This window comes from Xiphias gladius, chromosome 8, assembly GCF_016859285.1.
Source record: "Xiphias gladius isolate SHS-SW01 ecotype Sanya breed wild chromosome 8, ASM1685928v1, whole genome shotgun sequence".
NCBI classification, from domain to species: Eukaryota; Metazoa; Chordata; class Actinopteri; order Istiophoriformes; family Xiphiidae; genus Xiphias; species Xiphias gladius.
Window position 1 is genome coordinate 18,080,539 of NC_053407.1, and position 19,097 is coordinate 18,099,635.

The window sequence follows — 19,097 nt, forward strand, 5'->3', positions numbered from 1 at the left end:
TTAAGAGTAAACCAATATTATGTTTTAAATGCTGAACAAAACTTGCTGTTACAATACTTGGAATTTTTACAGTCTCACCATCTTCTCCTAGATATTTGTTTCTAATTCATTTTATTGCTAGTCAACACTTTATTTTTACCGCTTTAAATCATACCAGTTACTTGCATGACAGGATCTTACAATGTGTTTTGTATAAATGTTTTGTGGTATTCAGTATATGGTTTAAAACAGTTTAGCTGAAAACACATTAAAAAAATGGACACAACTTTCGCCAGAAATCTTATCACATGGATCATGAGGGTCATCATCATAATAAGGGGAGGGAGCTTATAACACCAAGAATAGTCATTGCATAACATTACATAAAAAGTCTGGCATTTTTCTGATATAATATTCTTTGTCTTTATACTGTACATTCATGATATTTGCAGAAAAAAACACTGTGGCATGAAAACAAGACTTGCAGAGAAGAGTGCAAAACATTTTCAAGTTTCATGTTATGGAGCCTATTAATGTTTAAATTATAAAAGCTCCAATCCCAATGTGTCTTTAATGACAATATAACATTGTCAAATACATTAGGCAAGAGGCCAAATTCAGCCAATAAATAGACAATATCCACCACAGATTAAGCAGTTAAAGAATAAATGCATATCACATATACAGTAACTGTTGGTCACAAGTTTTAAGACAGTGCTTGAGCGTGCAGAAAAATAAAACATTCAGGATCTCAAGCTCCTGATTCTTTTTTTTAAATACGTATTTTGGTTAAAAATCTGCAGATACAACAAGATATGATGAAGTAAAGTAGACTCAAAGCCTAACAATTAACTCACGGCCACATTAGCCTTTTCTTTTTAGTCCATATCTTGCACCCTTTGACATATCGAATCTGTGAATTCTGAGCACTTTGAGTTTCCTCCCAGGTCTTTTGTGAGAACCTTGAAGATGGATAATAAGAACATTAAGAATCAGAATGGGAACATATAACCAAAACTGCATGTCTTCATTTCTTGAAAAGAAGATTACCTTTTTGTCTCGAATTGTGTCAAAGCAGGCAGTTTCAATCTTCTTGGCGTGGCCGTGCAAACCCATGTGCCGCAGCATCATGACCGCACTGAGCAGCAAGGCGGTGGGGTTGGCCATGTCTTTTCCTGCTATATCCGGTGCAGTTCCATGAACCTGACAGAAGAAATTAATCACAATCCATCATCTTGGCTGACATTTCTATAAACATCAAATTTATAAAAAGATCAAAAACATGTACGCCAAAGGTTCAAGTGTCTCCAATAACTCATCTCACACCATGAATTTCTACTGTGCATCTTGTACAATGATCATGAGAGTACTTGTGAAACCTGTAAAGAAAAAGGAGTCTGACAAATGGGAATAAAAACAACATACCGACTCAAATATGGCAACACCATTGGCGCCGATGTTTCCACTAGGAGTAACTCCAAGACCTCCAATTAGTCCAGCACAAAGATCACTGTGATGGTAAACACTTACAGTTAGCTTTACATTTATTCTTGTGCATACACTTTGACCATGTTAATTGGATTTCATGTACATAGGCTCATAATTTTGAACTGATGCAGACTATGTAAGCACTATTTGCAATAGTGCATCGACAGTATTTAGTAAAGTTTTTAGTCAACTTTTCTTTCACCTATATTAAATTATTATAGTTCTGGTTAGCCTAAGAACTTTTGCCTAAAGTAAAGTTTTTGTGATTGTTACATATTATTATTTTCTGTTAATTTGCTGCCTGGTTGAATCCACCCAGTCAGCACTACTCGCCTGGTTTTAAACACATTTCTATATGTAGATTAAAACAAAATGAAAGAATGGACATTATTGTATGTAAATGCATATGCAAAAAATTGATGATTTGCTGTATGAACAATTGCATTTTCTGGCAAAGTAAATGTGTTGCTTTTTATTGTAATTTAATGATCGATCTTACCTCAGGATGTCTCCATACAAATTTGGCATCACTAATACATCAAACTGTGTCGGATCCTGTACCATCTATAAAAACGGGCATACATAATGCCACTATTAATTAGGAATGTTAAATATAAAAAATTTCTAACTACACATTGCTTCTTATCCATCTTGAACATTTATACACACTAAACTAATTCATAACAAAAGGTTATTGGGACTTACATTAAGACACACAGTATCCAAGTACATCTCAGTGAATTTCACATCTTTGTGCTTTTCAGCAGCCTCTCTGCATTTTCGTAGGAAAAGCCCATCTGACATGCGCCTATAAAAAAAAATTAATAGAGGACAACCTTTTAGCTTCAGCAAAATAGCATACTACTAAAAGTAATTTGTACTGAATATAACTCACATAATATTGGCCTTATGAACAGCAGTAACACTGGCCCTCTGATTGTTTCTTGCATATTCAAAAGCATACTCTGCGATGCGCTGGCTGGCTTGCTCTGTAATGAGCTTAATACTCTGTACAACTCCATCAACAATCTGAAATGAATAGTATGAATAGTGAACGTGAAGACTATTTGATTCATTTTAAAATGCTAAAAGTTCTATTCCTAAACATCATATGGTGTCTACGCTGGGCAAAGACAAAACATATTACAATCTGAGATACAGTGTTTTGATCTACAGAAGAGAGCCTACATTTTCACTCAATGAGGAAATAATCAAAAAGGTCAAAAAACAAAACAAAACCGTAAACAATAAAATGTGACAACTAGACAAGTAATGTGTTACTAAAGGTTTTTACCACATGTTCAATCCCGCTGTATTCTCCCTCAGTGTTCTCCCTGATGGTGACCAGGTTCACATCAGTGTAGGGGGTTTTGTAGCCCTCAATGGACACACAGGGGCGGACATTGGCATAGAGGTCAAAGGTTTTCCTAAGAAGCAGGTTCATAGAGGGATGACCAGCGGCTATTGGTGTCTTCAAAGGACCTGTAAATTGTTTAAAAAAAAATTCCAAATTATTTACTAGTTCACCTGCCAACACGAACACCTATTGGAGGGATACAATCTAAACTTGTGTGTATCAGTAACTTACTTGTTTAAAAAAAAAAAAAAAAAAAAAGAAAACTATTCCTAACACAAAGGATAAAATGATTGTATTGGTGTGTCAATGTCACATCTCAAACAATTTAATTCCCCAATTTCCACTGTGGGAATGAATGGGGGTAAAGCTACTGGTATAGGGAAATTAGTTAGTAGTCATTAGGAAAAAATAAGTATCAGCATATCATCAACACCATCAACAATATTGTACTGGCAAATCATCCCATTTTTTAGTAAATATGAGTGAAGTTACCTTTAAGGCCAATTTTGTTCCTGTCCATCGATTCTTTGGCATCAGGAGGAATCATCCACTTGCCACCAGGTCCTTGGATGGCAGTAACATTTCTCTCTTCCCACTGAATAGGTGCCTAGGTCAAAAGTGTACGTACAACAGAAGCACTGGATTAGTTTGCATACGGCAGTTTCTTACACTGAAATTTAAATAAAAAGATTTGTCTCCAACAAATTCTAGACTTTAACTGGATCTCTCATTTGATCTGATTTGTTTGCTGGTTATCAATGTTGGGATCAATAAAACATTATATTTTGCAACCTATAAAAAAACAAAAACAAACAAACAAACAAACAAACAAAACAAAAAAATCACTTTTCTGGTTAATGCTCCTGACAAACAATGAAGTTTTTTCCACTCCACCAGTACTAACTTCAGCTGCTTCAAATATTTTCATGACAGCAGCAGAGATCTCTGGACCAATTCCATCACCAGGGATTAAAGTAACAGTTTTCATCTGTGAGGCAGAACAAAGACACATAACATTCAGTATACGAGAATAATTATGCACTACAGAGTCACAATTTAAAACAAGCAATAGGTTACATCAAAAATCTTCAGTGAATAAATGACTGAATCTCTAGAAGAAAGATAAATACCCCACGGATGAATGTCCTGGGTTGTGGAGTCCCTTTCATCAAAACTCCAACCACCCGTGACACCTGACAATCAAAACGGCTCACATTTTTATAGGTACATATACCCCCCGCCAAGCATATGCACACTCACTTCTACTGCATAAATAAAGTGGTGAATACTGTTCTGTATATTTCTGATAGGGAAACCTGTAAAAACAGCTATGACGTAAAGTGTTTTGGGCACAGCCTGCTGGAGTAGTGAAGATACTAGGAACAGAGTGAGAAAGAATTGTGCATTCTCATGTACACAGTACAGCGTGTATGATTTGGACAACTGTTCTGCTGTAATGTATTATTTTTGACCAAAAAAATAGATAGCTAGATAGATAGATCTTCCTTGGGTGGCAATCTGCAAAGGACATTCTGGAAGAGGAGACTCCAGTTCACAGCAGTAGTTGTCAGTCCTTGTTAAATAGCATGGTCTGTTGTCTTATTTAGCATAAGTGGCAGTGGCTAAAGACCCACACACTACCCTGAAAGGCTTGCAATAAAGGCAAGGGTTAACTAAGATGGCAGATTGAATGTTGTAATGATGTTGACTAATAGGAAAAGCGAAGCTCGTTTCGTTTTGGTGCAACTCTGACAGTTTACAGTGAATGGCTTATTTTAGCCATACTGCATTGCAGAGGTTACAGACGTGCAATAGCAAAGGCGCTTTGCCTTACTCAAATCTGAAATGCCCATTTCAGACTTGAGTAACATTACTAGTGAGGCAGATTGCTAGCTGGCTCTTTTCCTAACGCAGCGAGGACAGTGAACGTTTTAAGGCGTATGCTTAACTTACTTCCTTTGCCTTGATTTTATCCTTGTCATTGACCGATAAACCCCACTTTCTTAGTAGATTAAGAATCTGTAGATGATAAACATTTGTTGCCATAATGTAGCTTTTACAGAACATGTTCAACTTGAGCAATCAGCTATAAACTAACTGTTACAACAATTCATTATAAAAGAAAACATACAGCTAAATAGCTAGCTAGCTAAATAGCAGTCAAGAGTCAGGTTGCTATAGTAACTACAAGCAAGTAGCCTGTGCTAGCGCCTGGCTAGTTAGCAGAGTAGCTAATGTCTCTGGTATCCTACAATCTTGGAATGAATGAACGGCAGTCAAAGAAACCAAGATTGGTTGATGAACTGAATCACAACGCCATGCGTTTGGTGCCCCACATATGAAAGATTTGCATTTTTTTTACCCCCCGCGTACATACCGCTGACCTCCACGCCAATCCTGCCATCCTGAACTAGCCAAGGTCGATGCAGCAACAGCAGCAGCACCAGCTGCAGCAGCACAGGCAGCGCCAGAGCTTCTTCTTCTTCGGGGTTTTACGGTTTCCATCCGTAATGTCGCATTACTGCCACCTCCTGGTGTTAATCCTCGTCAATGTCCCGCTATGCTATATTCGTTGAATTAGTCCGTTTGCCCCTCAAATATTCAAGCAGGATTCTTCTGCCCGTCCCACTACTTCCATTTTCTAGAATACTTTTTAAAAATAATTTTTGGTCACCCTAATTTCTTTAACTGTGTTACAATTTCCAGCTTTTCCACAGTGTTTGCTGAATGAGATGACATGTACGGTTTCTACATCCTGACACTACTCGTGACGTGAATGTTTTCCTTGATTGAAACGTGTGTTATTGTTAAGATTTCTATGCCCGACTGTTATTCTCTTTCCTGTCTTTTTCCTCTGCTCCTCGCCACACATCCCTGTTCTGTATTTAATGAAATGTCCTTTGGCTTCATGATCACAATTTTGCTGCCACTCTCGATTAATGTCCCGCTGCACTAGACCTTTTTTTTTTTTTTTTTTAATTTATTTTGACAGTCCGTGTACTTTAATATTTCAACGTGCGCAGGAATCCACATGAACATGACCTCCTCAGCTTGATTCACTAGCAGATCCTGATAATAATTCCAAACTCAGTACTTGTAAGTGCAGAAATCGAATCCCTGCAAATAAGTACCTTACTCGGGCTCCTCTGTCCAGCCCACTGTAAAGCAACCAGTATTGCATACAACTTACACTCAAATAGTTTGGGGGGTTCTGACACAGATCTCTGCCGGATGACTGGACACTGCCACTTCTGCTCCTGTTGCATCTGTCGGTGGATACTTTAATCCATCTGTGAAAATACTTTAGTTCTATGGGGCTATAGTACTCAAAAACTAAAGCGCCTTGGACAGCGTTGCAGGACCACCAGCAAGTGGCGCCAGTAGACTGCTTCTGAGTGTCTACAAATCCAACCATTGGGTGACTTCTATGGATGGCTTATTTCATTCCTGAGGCGACATCATTAATACACATATTCTTTGGCTCTGGATGTGTATGCATCAGTGTTAAAGTAGACTTTGTATATGTGAGTAAAAACAAAGATGTGAAGTACACCTTTACACCGTTATAAGCACTGTATTTTCCACAAGTTGGTCATACACATAATAAAATTTATGGATATAAAAAAAACAAGTAGAAAGAGCTGAAACAATCATTCAATCACATTTTTGCAAAAGTTCAACATATAAAGAAAGCACACAGCATAGGACACATTAACTCCCAAAATTATCCAGCAATGCAAAATGGAGTTTTTAATTAATTAAAACCTATAGAAATTCTTAAGCAGCATAGCTCTCGGCATAAATGCAGGCTACGACATGGTACAAAATGCACACTGTGCAAGTAAAGACATCTTTGAACCAAACTGAGGGGTGTCAGTATGGATAAAGGCTTTCAAACCACTTTCACATATCATCCGATACCCAATGCATAGGATGCAATAAAACAAATGCCTCACACTGCAACACGGAGCATGTGTGTCTGGCAATGATACTTATCAAGCATTTGGATACAGCTTAGTAATTTGAAAAACCTACAGTACATTATTCATAGTATATCATACAAAAAAAAGTTGTTAAAATGTTGCACACAAATGTGTCCAAATTAGCCCAACTCAGATGGCATACTGCTTTGGCTGCTTCTTCAGGCTCATTGATCTCTCGGTTTGTGAAATTACGTGAGTGGCTCTGTTGTTGAGGAGTCTGCATTCATGAAGAACATCTGTAGAGAATAAAATATATGACAAGGATTACATAGAATACCATACAGTAACCACTGTGAGGTTGAGCTGACAACTGGTTAGATCACATGCAACACAGTTCTTTAAGAAACACAGCCATGCAGAGAACGTCTTACCATTGAACTGTTTATAGGCTTCTTCAATTATGGCATTGTTTGATCTCTTTATCTCCCAGTAACTATCTTCCACCCACGGCTTGCAATCAGGGTGTTCAATAAGCTGTCCATTCTTGTATAAACCAGCTTGACATTCATGGAAAGGAAAACAAACTTATTGCTTTATCACAGCCTTTCAGTTCAATTACATTTCACTTGACCAAGAAAACATCACAGACGTGTCTGTCGGGCCAGTGGGAAATTATATGAAAGATAAATACTACATCCAACATGGTAGTCTGATGTATGGGGTGTCATAACAAGTTACAAACATTATACTCTTGCATACTAGTTAACAAATGTACCTTTGATGGTATCATCAATGTCTTTGCATAACTGGTACAAGTCACTCCCACGTCCGACCACTCTTTCACCTACAATTTAAACAGAAACAAATCCACAGACCTTGGGAAACATTCCCATTAATCTGAATGTTAATTCTATGCAAAAGAATAAATTAAAGAAGTATCTTACCATCCAGCACCTTAATGTTGGGAAACATCTCTAGAACTATGGTTCTATATGATGCGTTTCTGCACACTGACACAGAGAAAGTCACTGTGAGTTCACTCTTCAACATTTTCCATCCACTGGAAAACATTTTCCAGTCACTGGATTGTTTAAAAAAATAAAGTCACTAAAATCTACCTGGATTAGTGTAATTGTAAGTGTTGTCTTTAAAACGTATATTTTCCAGCTTCCTCAAAGACTGAAGACAATGAAGGCTCTCGATACTGTTGAAAAACAAAACAGATGAGATAATTTTACACGACCATTTCAAAATATTGATCTTAAAAATATACTTACTAGCAGAAAAATATTTTTATGATCATCATCGATGACATATTTAATTGTTTGCATAGTATGTAAATTAACATTTTAATTAGTGACATATTTTCATTCTCATTCATCTAAGGTAAGCATTTGGTCAAGGGTTATATAATGATACCTGGATATGATATTACCAGCCACGTTTAAGTTCTGTAAACTGTCACAACTGTGCAGTGGCTCTGAAAATACAAAAGCAATAACATTGTACTTATTAATTTATTTATTTAAATTCAAATCTATTCCAAAATGACTGAATATGCAGCCTGGAAATAAAAATTTTATTGCTCCTGAAATCCTTACCTAAATTGGAAATCCGGTTGGCAGACAAATTGAGTACAGAAATAAGCCGAAGAGATGCTAAAGGAGCCAAATTTGTGATATTGTTTCCAGAGAGGTCCAGTCTCTCTAAATTTATACACTCCCCAATGCATCCAAGATCATGTATGCCTAGAAGTCATTCAATAAAACATTAATAAGAAACAATTAAGCATTTTAGAATACCTAAACACTGAAATATTAATTTCATCTTACCAAGACCTCTCAATTTGAGAAAGAGTATTGACTCCAAATCGAATTCTCCGGTACGTGACTTGAGCAGCACAGCAGTTATCTTCTCATAGTCTGTATCTGAAAGAGTCAGAGCAATACGACTGCAGCATAACAAAGTACAGTCATTTTTCTATTCCTATACATGCAGCACAACCGCAGAATTCTTATTTGTGAGTCAGCACTGCAAAAGCAGAACGCTGGAGGTGCCGTGTCTCTTTTGTTTACGGTGTGACAAGCTAATAACCCATGCAATCATCTCTAAATATAAAAAAAAAAACAATTCAAGCAGTCCATGTGTTTCATGTCTGGCAGCACACTGAGCTTTTCCTCTTCTAGCTCCAGAGGGAAGGGTCACAAACAGGCTGATGCGCTGTTCTGTGCAATGTTTGTGATGGTACTGGCTCGCCAGCTGCATGCATGAATAACAACTGAGGAAGTTATATTTGGTTAAATTTCCTAAGGCAGATTCAGTCCCTATATCTAAGTGCACACGAATAATCCTTTCATGAGCCTGCTCAAATGAAAGACTGATGCCTTGAAGAGAACAGCAGCACTGAAAGAAAAGACTCATCATGTTAACCACAGATAATAATGATGAGTTGGTTTTTCCCAGTCCATCCTGTGACATTTTAAGATTTACCACGACACAGGCTTTATTTAGTTCACTTTATCTGTAAGTTATGTAAGGACTGGCAGACTGGTAACTCTATCGGCACTGCACAATGGGGGGAACGGTCGTGGGTGGTATGAGTATGGCCACCAAAGGAATATCGTAAAACATATGTTAACACCTGCAGAATTAGAGGTGATAGTGTTTGGCTTAGCTTGACATTCAGCCACCAGTTGTTAGCTAATGTCGGTAGCTACCTGTATTTTAGCTTTGAGCGTCGTGAGGCAACGGCTGCGTGATTTCATGAGGATGATTCAGTAGGATGAATAGTGGGTGGGTTATGAAATGAAACGGTAATTGTTTTTTTTTTTTTCCTCTGACGATGATACACGTAAAAATGTTGTGTAACAAACGATACGGTGTTAGCTACACCTTAGCAAAAGCCACAGCTAGCTAGCATAAGCAGCTAGTGGCTAGCATTGCGACGTAGCAACAAGCAATCCATCACAACTTACCTTGGTCTTTATCTCGCTTAGAGTCCATTGTGGGCAACTTTGCTACTTGGAAAGCTACCTATCGCAATAAAAAGCGATGATTTTAACCAATACAGTGGAAAGGGAAGGCAGTGGTTATTTTTTGGGGGGAATGTTAAATTGGCATCTGTCCCGGGGTGCAGTTAGGACAAGCTGACTAAACTGCTGTGCTTGCGGTAGCACGCAGGTGGATGTGGACGAGACGGACCTCAGTCTCCGCAGTCCAGCTCGGGATAAGCACAGAGGGAGGCGATGCAGCGTGTTAGAGGGCGCTGGAAGAAGAAAACGTGTCCGGAAAAAAGAAAAAAGAAAAAAAAAATGCTCCACCGTTTCATAGATGTTTTCTTCCGAGCAACAGGTTCCGTGTGTCAATTAAAAGTTTCGTTCATGTTAACTTAGGGCACTGACTGAAATCATTTCTCGGGTCGGGTTCTGAAGTGGGTCTTTGCAAGTCAACGCGGAATAGCCGCAAAATTAAGTAGTAATTATACGTATTCATAAAATCAAAAGGATCATAGATAAATTAGCGTGAAACAGGCTGATCCAATCGGGGGTGAAATAACCTACTAACACACGCTATACAAATGGAGGTTCATCTGTTTGAAAAGGAGAGAGAAGACAAATTTGGAAAATGGATGAATGGAAAGTGTCTTAGGACGCTAGAATCAGACATCCATGTGTGTTCGAGTCTCTACACACTAGCGGTGGTGGAAAGTAACTTCACTACATTTCAGGTGGAAATAATTTATTCCACCGCGTGTATGTGATAACTTAAGTTACCATACTTTCCAGATTAAAAAAAAAAAAGTTTAAAAACAAAACATACGATCAGTTTATGAAATAAGGTGCTTTAATGAACATGAAAATTGTGCTAACATGGTAATTAAGTGACAACAACAACAACAACAACAACAACAATAATAATATTAAAGGATCTTGGCACATTTCCACCACTGCATAATACTCCCTTTTCCTCACCCACAGTGTGTGGATAGCCTCTCCCTTACCAGCCGGTTCTAGTTTCTAATTTATTTATTTATTTACCCGAGGTCCTATTGGTGTGTCTTGACTCCTGTGGACAGCAGCCGAGGACTTAAAAGAGACCCACATCAGTTTGCACTCCTTGGACTCCGTAGGAAGCCTCCGATGGCTCCGACACAACTGGACACCGCTCTTTTACTTTTTCTTTCTCTCTTTTGTTTTGTTTTGGGGGGTTTTCGTTTTTGTTTTTGTTTTTACACATCCTAAACCCTTTGCAGTCATGGCGGAGCTCTCCCGTGAGGAACACCAATAACCCCTTTTGAAGAGTTTGCCACATCCTGTGCGGAGAGACTTTGACTCCGCGGACCCCCTAAATGTCTTTCACTGAGAAAAGGCTTCGGACGTTCAGTCTTGTGAATGTGTACAAGCGACAGATTACTTCATTAAGATGGGCAATAAGCAAACAATATTTACCGACGAGCAACTTGATGCCTACCAGGTAAGCCCGCCTGCCCATGGCTATACCTGCATCACGTTGGAGGATGTACTGTGTGTCCAACTCCAGGAACAGAAAAAAAATCATGTTGAAGAATAAAAGAATTAATCCTTTGTTTCTTCGTATGTAAATGGAGATTTGTTTACCTTGAGTTTATTTCAGTTAATAAAAATTGAAAACATGTTTGTGGAGGACAGTGGAGTAGAAAGCCAAGTATATGCAAAGAACTGTGCTTGTACAGCATAGTAATGCTCTGTGTTTAAAAGGCTTAGGTGCATGCATTTTTCCACGACTTTTTATTCCTATTCCATGACTAGTATAATTATTATTATGATTATATATCACTATTTGTCTTTTTTTCTGATATTGACCTAGTCACCCCAGGCAGTGGAAACTCCGTGTGCCTTGGATTTAATGCATAAAGCAAAAAAAATACTTTTTGTGAGACAGACAGAAAAGCGAGTGGATGTTTTCAACGGTGATCATTAGTACCGCTTGACCTCAGTATAATGGAAGTAGGTGGTACTGGATTCCCCATCAATTAGTGATGGGCAATAATCGATTACCAACTGAAGTGCCACCAGTTATGAGTCCACTGTTTAAATATTGACATAGTCCTGAAATAGGTGAGAATAGCAGGAGATCTTGATTTCATTGCAAACTGGAGGATCTAGCGTTAATTGAGTTATAATCTCAGAAGATCCGAATTTTTGTTCCCTGTGACAATAATCCAGGTTTTAATCGGAAGAAACACATCTTCATGTGCACAGGTTTATCATGTGATTAGGTTTGGACTTAATAATTGATGCCAAGTCCGTGTGACATGCTGTGAAACTCTACTCTCAGGAGACAGTTAAGTTCTCAAGAGCCTCTCTGGTTACTCCTGCTACTCTTTAGAAGTCCCCCTTAAATACTGTTGCATTCTGTTTCTGCTTTTGTAAATTTTTTTCCCTCTTGAGTATCGATAGATCGGATTTTTTTAGGATCAAATATTTAATTTATATACATCATCAACTGAGTGTTTTTTTTTTTTTTTTTGTCCCCCAGGAAATTCAGTGCTCAAGTAGTTTAACTGTACAAACACCACTTCAGTATCTTTCCTATGTGTAGTCTTTGCTTATATTGTATGATGGAGACAAGTAGGTAATGACATTGTGGTCAGATATTGCTTTATATATACTCACACACAATTCTGACTAACCCAGATATCTTCAATCGGCCTGTTTGTGCCTCGAGTAGATGCAACAGTGAAAGGGGTTCCCTGGAAATCTATGATTTTTTTGTTAATCACATCGTCTCTGGAGCTCAGCCGGCTGCGCTCTGCTCCTATCACTCAGGAGCACGGCTCAGACAGAACGGACGCAAGGGAAAATGTAAATTGAGGTGCTCCCAGTGGGGCTGTCGGATAACGCATGCACCACCACATGCATGTCAGACAACAGCAGATCATGTTCCCCTGCCTCATCGCTCCTATTGCAAGTGGCAGGTGACAACACTCACTCGCAATCTCACAATCATCATTTAAGAGAGACCGGACGCCTCAACTAGCATGTTACAGTAAGGGTTGTCCACATGACCTCACAGGAACCATAATGTTATTTTATGTGACTCACAGATGTGTCATCATGTGTTTTAGGCCTTTTATAGAAGATGTAAATAATCACTGTACCTTCAGCAATATGTCATATGGTGCAGTCCTTTATCAAACTTATACCTTATTTGTGTTTTGACGTGCTGTTTTTCCCTCATTGCAGGACTGTACGTTTTTCACCCGCAAAGAAATTCTGCGGTAAGTTTTGTGAAGTGTAGTGCTTGATTCTGACACCCACAGATATACTGTAGATCAGTTGCAAGCCATACATTTCAGCACTTGCTGTAACCATAAGATCATTAACATAATAATATCACCAAAATGTAGCAAGGCTGTCTTCTATTTCCCTGTTTTCCCTCCTTGTTCTATGCCATGTAGTTAAGATGTACTTTAAGTGACCACTGATCTGGCTTGTAATACAAGCCATACTTGCATTACAAGGGCCCATATAAAAAACATTTACACTTCAGCCGGCATTTGGCTTCTGTGTACACATGTGAGCCATGTCAGGTCCTCAGAGCCGACTGCTTCCCACTTGGGGAAACCCGATGCTGAAGTTGATCTCATCGCCATGTGTTATATTTGGGCACTGGGCAAAAAGGCGAAGAAGAAAAAAATACTGGTTGTAGCTTGTAATTCTGGTGATATCATCTGACGAACAGTCTTAAGATGATGGTAGAATTGTAGAGTTAATGAATTAATTTTCATTTAACAAACAGTCCATTATCAACAGTTACTTTTTCATAATTGGATTATGAATTAACCAACACAATTGCATTTGTGTTGGTTGATCAAGAGCACAGCTTGTTTGCTTCTGATGAATGTGACTTACACAACTGAATTTAAAATGGGACTCAATTAAATGTGGTAGCAAAATGTGGGAGGTGGCATGTCTGCTGTTGCTGTGGAGGAAATACTGCATTTTGCCATAATAGGTCTAATATAATTGATATGTATCATATATGTATTTTAATCTATGCACGTACAGTTTTTTAATCATAAAGTCATAGGTTATAACATGTAAAAGTTGTGTCAGTATCATCAAAATTCCCGTTAGAAAGCCTAAATAATGGTTTTATTAGTGTCTGTTAGTGTTTACAGATTTACCTCATGAAATGTTAAATAATACAAAGTGAAGCATATGAAGCTACAAGTGCAAAGCAAAATTAAGGAATATGGTCATTTTTAAATAGAATAAGGATACTGCAATTCATTGTTTAGTGGCTGAAACATTTCTTTGTACAGACTGACATCCTAAACAATTCTATTATCCAATACATTAATGATCTTCTTATGTCTCCCCATCAGTCTCCCTCATATCCTCCTGCAGCAGCATCCATATGGTACCTAAACCTTTGAAAGTCGTGTTGACCTTTTGACGGTGGTGTTGTTTTCAGTACCACCCAACAAAGTGTCACGTTTCTACTTCTTTCGACACGTGCAAGCGCAACACTAAAAAAACGAAATAAATACGAATCTACTCTCAGTGATTGCGCCAGGTATCACGACTCACTGGGTAGCATCATTTCTCTCTTCCTGTCACTAAACCCCTGGGTGACAGCCATGAATTAAACAAATCGCTTGCTCTTCTTTTTAATGGAATTGACCAGTGATGCGCGTGTTTAGGTATCTTGTGTCAGAGCTTCTAGATGTTGGACGATAAATAGCAACTTAAAGAAATGAAATGCAGATAGTCAAGATTGTTGCAGTATAACGTTAGATAAGGATGAAGCTTATGTGATTCCTGGCATGCAGGAATTTGGGGTCGGATTTGCTCTCGTGTGTGTGCAGCAAAGGTTTTGAAATGGTCTCTAACAACAAGGCACTTGTGTCTGCTCGTGAATCTTTCACTATCTTCTAAAAGTAGCTGTACTACCAAGAATTAGTAAAGGATTCAAATTCAGCAGATTACACAACATGCTTTTTTTGATACATTTTTTATTTAAGACATTTTTTTTTTGTTAAAAAAAAGTGCATTTTCCCCAGGTGTGCTACTTTTGCTTTCAGACAAATCAAATGTATGTGTCATTTTCTCTCCCTTTTCACTCATCAACAAATTGTGCATGTACATGTTCCCCCTCAGAAATATTGAATTGACTTGGATTCCAAGGCCAGCAGTGGATTGGGATCTTAATTGACAATCATCAGAGGGCGTAATAGGGTCCTACACTTTATGACCTTCATAAAACCCTCCTTGTTTCTGCCCCCAGCTGCGACTGTTACACCACAGTTGTGTAACATCAAACAAGCAGGTTTCAGTGATGACCATAAGGTCACTGTTTTGAGGCCTTCGGCCATGGGTCATTTCCAGCATGAACACTAGAACTTGCTATTTCAGTGTTTTTGTATCTTCATATGTGCAAAATATTTGAAAATGAAACCTAATGTTAATAGGCCTACTGAATATCATCAGTATTGCAATGTTTTTTTTTTCTCACGATTTGCTATTGCAATTAAAATTCAAAGAGATTTCAGAGCCAAGGAGGTCGTGGTTCATTAAAACTGCAGGTTTAGCCATTCATTTCCTGCAATGCACCAATTGAACTCCATCATTTTGACAGGTTTATTTAATTTAAGTGTAGTAAGTTCGTCCTCTAAGACCAGTGTCCCCGCTGATGGATGGCTGTGCTCTGGCAACAAAGGCTCTCCATGATAGGATTAGTTAAAGGACATCTTAAAATGGGGTCTGTAGATAAGCCATGACTTCATCATTCATTTAGCCTCCTTAAAGTTTTCCTTTTTTTTGTGTGTGTGTTCTCAACAATATTGACATAAAATTAATAAATAAATGACATAAAATTAAAGGATTTTACAGCCCAAGAAAAAAGCGGAACATGAGAGAAAGAGAGAAAGTTAAAATTTGATTGTTCTTAGTCATCCTAACCTCTCTACAGCTCTCATGTTCTACTGTAGAGGAAATATATATATATACTAATACATATACTATATTACTTATTTATTTTCCCAATAAAACCATTTCCAGCTAGTTGCAAAATTTCTAAATGTCTGACTCCACATTGTTGTCCACCATTTTTTAATTCACTTTGTGGTCATATTTCTATTTATGTCAATTCCATAATTGTTACACTGTATCTTTGTTTCAAGGTTGCACGGCAGATACCACGAGTTGGCGCCACATCTTGTACCAATGGACTACACCAATGATCCTGATTGCAAACTGCCTTTAGCCTTGATAGTCAACATGCCAGAGTTAAAGGTAAAAAAAATCCTTCTTTAGAGTACCTCAGTATGGTATTAGTTCTGTGTCATAACTCTTTCCACATAAATCAGACACTTTTTTACCCCTTCTTTAGGGGTAAAAAGCAGTTTGTACCAGAATTGTGTTTTCTTATTTTGGATTGTGCTATAAGGACACAAACGTGGCACCCACTGCTCGTGTGGGCCTACACCTAATCAATACACGCACTCTCTTCTAGAGGACAGAATTGATTTTTAACCATCATCATCACAGATCTGATTGTGTGAAACAGCTTATGAAAGTTAATGTGCCATGAAATTCTCTGCCTGTCTATCCTGATAGATGCATTCCCTCCTATTTTTAAGCACCTGCCATTTGAAAAGAACATCCAGAAATTTTAGAAGTGGCATGCTACATCACATCACATCACATCACATCACATCACATCACATCACATCACATCACATCACATCACATCAAATCATATCATATAACATCACATCACATCCGTATCCAACAAGGGTTTAGCACAGAGACTCATAATGTGTCCTTCCTTTGGGTATAATTGGCCCTTGCCTGTAAAACTGTCGTGCGAATGCAGGGCTGTAAGGATGGCAGGAGGAAGATGGAGAGAGTCAAGGCAGGATTGATGAGGCCTGGGCAATACACAGTCACTCAAAGTCCTCCACAGCTTCATAACCATAAAATACGTTCCTATCTTGCCGAGGACGCAGTTTTAATGAGCTGTGTTGACTCAACTGGACGGATTCAGGCTCACTGACGTGTCTTATGTTGTCCGGTTGAAAATGGCATTGCTTTAGACGGCTGTTTATATAGATGGCTACAGCGGAGCTTGAATTGAGCTCAAACATGCTAACTGTTTTCAGGACAACAGTTTTTTCTTAAATTTCTTACAGGTATAGAATTAGTGAGATTCTAAGTCTCTTTTGATGGCCTCCCCTTCAGTGAAAAAAGTTGTGTCAAATCAGCTAATTCCCCGGGATATAAAACCCCTGGCAGCAACTTATGGTTGAGCAACAGAGGAGAAAATATTGACTTTGCCATACCGGCAAAGAGAAAGAGTCAGCCTTTTTCAGATGAGCTCTGTGATCAGCAGAATACATGTGACAGTTTATACCAGTTTAAATGTTAAATGTTGCTGTCCCCTTCTTCCGTAGGAAAACCCATTTCGCAACAGGATCGTAGAGTCTTTCTCAGAGGACGGGATGGGGAATCTCAGCTTCAATGAATTTGTGGACATGTTCTCAGTCCTCAGTGAAATGGCTCCTAGAGAACTCAAGGCCATATATGCCTTTAAAATATATGGTAATGCCAAATTTCTAAAAAGATACATTTGAATTTTTCACAGAACTGTATAAAATGAAAATTCGCAATTATTTGCTGGAACCCCTGTTACCCACAGATTTCAATGTGGATAATTATCTGTGCAAAGAGGACCTGGAAAAGACTCTGAATAAGCTGACAAAGGAGGAGTTGACTCCTGAGGAGGTGGAGCTGGTGTGTGAGAAGACCATCGAGGAGGCGGATTTGGACGGAGACAACAAACTCTCCTTTGCTGACTTTGAAAATATGATATCTAGGGCTCCTGACTTTTTAAGGTAATTCAATGTACCTTACTTAGGGTAAATAACATTTTAAGGCTGTGTGTATATAAAAGCCTGTGTTGATATATTGTTTACACCTCATTTTTTATGAAAAGCAGCGGCATTTTAAAATCAGACAATACATGCATTACCCCTCATGATGCAGCACTGTGCGCGCCGTTACCCTGGCTACTTACAGTTGTCATTCCCCCAGATAGCAGATTATCCTTTCCATCATTTTAACTGTCACCCTAGCAACATCATTTAATCCTGATCCACCACAATGCCCATTCATTTATATGGAAATTGCTCACCACTGTCTGTCCCCACTGAAAAGAGGAACACATCTGTTCCAGATTCCTGTGTGTTCATTCTCACATATACAGTAATTTAGTTGACTAGTGTTTCAATGCTTGTCCCTCATATTTTTGTCTTTTGTTTCTCCAGTACCTTCCATATACGAATCTGAGAGGGACCTATGGAGGGTTTCCAAGGTCGGCAGCGTGATGGACCTCAAGACTCTGTCTGAACTATGTCCTGGCCAAAGCATAGTGCCTGTCTCCCACTCCCATCGTCAAAAAAAAATTACACATCATTGCTCTCCACCCTCAGCGGAGTCTGCTTAGTTAGAGAGCAAAATACTGGGTAAAGTTGAATTTCCAGGACCCTGAATTTCTTTACTATAGATGAAAATGTATTTTCCTTTTACCAACTATAAAGGGCTTGACCTGGATTGTTCTCTTGTTGGGAGAAAGGGTCATTCTTCCACATTTTAAGTTTGAAAAATGGGAAATGAAACAAGTCGGAAATGAGCCAGACTCTGGATGGCTGCTTATTGTGCACATTCAAGACTGCATAAATTGCTTATCTACCTATATCGCACATGTCTTCCCACGATGACAAACTAGGTACAGTATAAGGTTAAGGACAAAGCTTGAAGTGAATGAAACACAGCATTGGCAATAAGGGCGTACAGATATTCTATATGCGCAATGCAATATTTGTACATGCAGTGTAAGGCTTTCAGTCATTTTAAGGTTGTGCTGTTTGCTTGTGGAACTGGGACATGATGACAATCATATCTTACTGTTCTCTGGTGAAATGAAGGGCTCTGTCATCTGAATTCATTTGGTAGGTTTCATCTGCCCCAGCCATTACCATGAGATGTTAGTTACAGCCGTCTTTTTGGCATACATTTTACAGTATTTTATGTGACTTTGGGTATTTGTCTTACTTTGAATAAATATTTTTTTTTTTCAGTGTATTTTAAGTGAAGTACTTTGCGTGAATGCATTTGTGTGGTTTCTTGTTGTCACTGAAAAAGCATGAAAGAATCAGTTAAACACAGGAGCTCTCACCTGACCTGCAACTTTGATGAATTCGGCAAGATCACGTCCATGTAAACAGCTCACCTCAACCCACCCGCCCAGGATGATCAGGGAGCGTGCACAGTAAAGATCAGGAAATGAATGACTGTGCCTCTGTG

The 19,097-nt window shown here is 38.5% G+C and overlaps 3 protein-coding genes across 6 annotated transcripts; 1 reads left to right on the plus strand and 2 right to left on the minus strand.

Annotated features, from left to right (window-relative positions):
* Positions 1-54: 54 nt before the first annotated feature.
* On the minus strand, positions 55-5,319 carry idh3a (isocitrate dehydrogenase (NAD(+)) 3 catalytic subunit alpha). Of its 2 annotated transcripts, XM_040133610.1 has the most exons (12): positions 5,202-5,299; positions 4,778-4,843; positions 3,955-4,017; positions 3,729-3,812; positions 3,317-3,431; positions 2,762-2,949; positions 2,363-2,496; positions 2,173-2,275; positions 1,967-2,031; positions 1,405-1,489; positions 1,030-1,182; positions 55-941 (listed from the first exon to the last, which is right to left on the minus strand). In XM_040133610.1, exons 1-12 carry the CDS (start codon positions 5,226-5,228, stop codon positions 858-860), a joined length of 1,167 nt encoding a protein of 388 aa, XP_039989544.1. In that variant the 5' UTR covers positions 5,229-5,299; the 3' UTR covers positions 55-857. The 2 variants fall into 2 exon arrangements, with proteins under 2 accessions (XP_039989544.1, XP_039989545.1); XM_040133611.1 differs by lacking the exon at positions 4,778-4,843 and having other exon boundaries at positions 60-941; positions 5,202-5,319.
* A 1,093-nt stretch (positions 5,320-6,412) lies between these two features.
* lrrc61 (leucine rich repeat containing 61) lies at positions 6,413-10,427 on the minus strand. Its single transcript, XM_040134285.1, has 9 exons — positions 9,723-10,427; positions 8,580-8,675; positions 8,349-8,495; positions 8,167-8,227; positions 7,866-7,951; positions 7,692-7,757; positions 7,523-7,591; positions 7,179-7,304; positions 6,413-7,043 (listed from the first exon to the last, which is right to left on the minus strand). The coding sequence occupies exons 1-9, from the start codon at positions 9,748-9,750 to the stop codon at positions 6,937-6,939; spliced, it is 786 nt and encodes a 261-aa protein (XP_039990219.1). The 5' UTR covers positions 9,751-10,427; the 3' UTR covers positions 6,413-6,936.
* Positions 9,302-18,817, plus strand: cib2 (calcium and integrin binding family member 2). Of its 3 annotated transcripts, none has more exons than XM_040134289.1 (7): positions 9,302-9,402; positions 10,790-11,220; positions 12,972-13,006; positions 15,914-16,025; positions 17,186-17,333; positions 17,431-17,626; positions 18,059-18,817. In XM_040134289.1, the coding sequence occupies exons 2-7, from the start codon at positions 11,170-11,172 to the stop codon at positions 18,078-18,080; spliced, it is 564 nt and encodes a 187-aa protein (XP_039990223.1). In that variant the 5' UTR covers positions 9,302-9,402; positions 10,790-11,169; the 3' UTR covers positions 18,081-18,817. The 3 variants fall into 3 exon arrangements, with proteins under 3 accessions (XP_039990223.1, XP_039990220.1, XP_039990222.1); XM_040134286.1 differs by having other exon boundaries at positions 9,332-9,560; XM_040134288.1 differs by having other exon boundaries at positions 9,332-9,540.
* Positions 18,818-19,097: the final 280 nt, after the last annotated feature.

What these genes read in the sequence shown, in the direction of transcription:
- cib2 (XM_040134289.1), top strand. Translation starts at nt 11,170, where the DNA reads ATGGGCAATAAGCAAACAATATTTACCGACGAGCAACTTGATGCCTAC. An exon ending in AGCAACTTGATGCCTACCAG is followed by an intron (nt 11,221 to 12,971) that starts GTAAGCCCGCCT and finishes CCCTCATTGCAG; the next exon opens with GACTGTACGTTTTTCACCCG. An exon ending in TCAACATGCCAGAGTTAAAG is followed by an intron (nt 16,026 to 17,185) that starts GTAAAAAAAATC and finishes CTTCTTCCGTAG; the next exon opens with GAAAACCCATTTCGCAACAG.
- idh3a (XM_040133610.1), bottom strand. Translation starts at nt 5,228, where the DNA reads ATGGCAGGATTGGCGTGGAGGTCAGCG. An exon ending in CCAGGACATTCATCCGTGGG is followed by an intron (nt 3,813 to 3,954) that starts GTATTTATCTTT and finishes TCTGCCTCACAG; the next exon opens with ATGAAAACTGTTACTTTAAT. An exon ending in TGGATACTGTGTGTCTTAAT is followed by an intron (nt 2,032 to 2,172) that starts GTAAGTCCCAAT and finishes CCGTTTTTATAG; the next exon opens with ATGGTACAGGATCCGACACA.
- lrrc61 (XM_040134285.1), bottom strand. Translation starts at nt 9,750, where the DNA reads ATGGACTCTAAGCGAGATAAAGACCAAG. An exon ending in CAACCGGATTTCCAATTTAG is followed by an intron (nt 8,228 to 8,348) that starts GTAAGGATTTCA and finishes TTGTATTTTCAG; the next exon opens with AGCCACTGCACAGTTGTGAC. An exon ending in AGCCTATAAACAGTTCAATG is followed by an intron (nt 7,044 to 7,178) that starts GTAAGACGTTCT and finishes TATTCTCTACAG; the next exon opens with ATGTTCTTCATGAATGCAGA.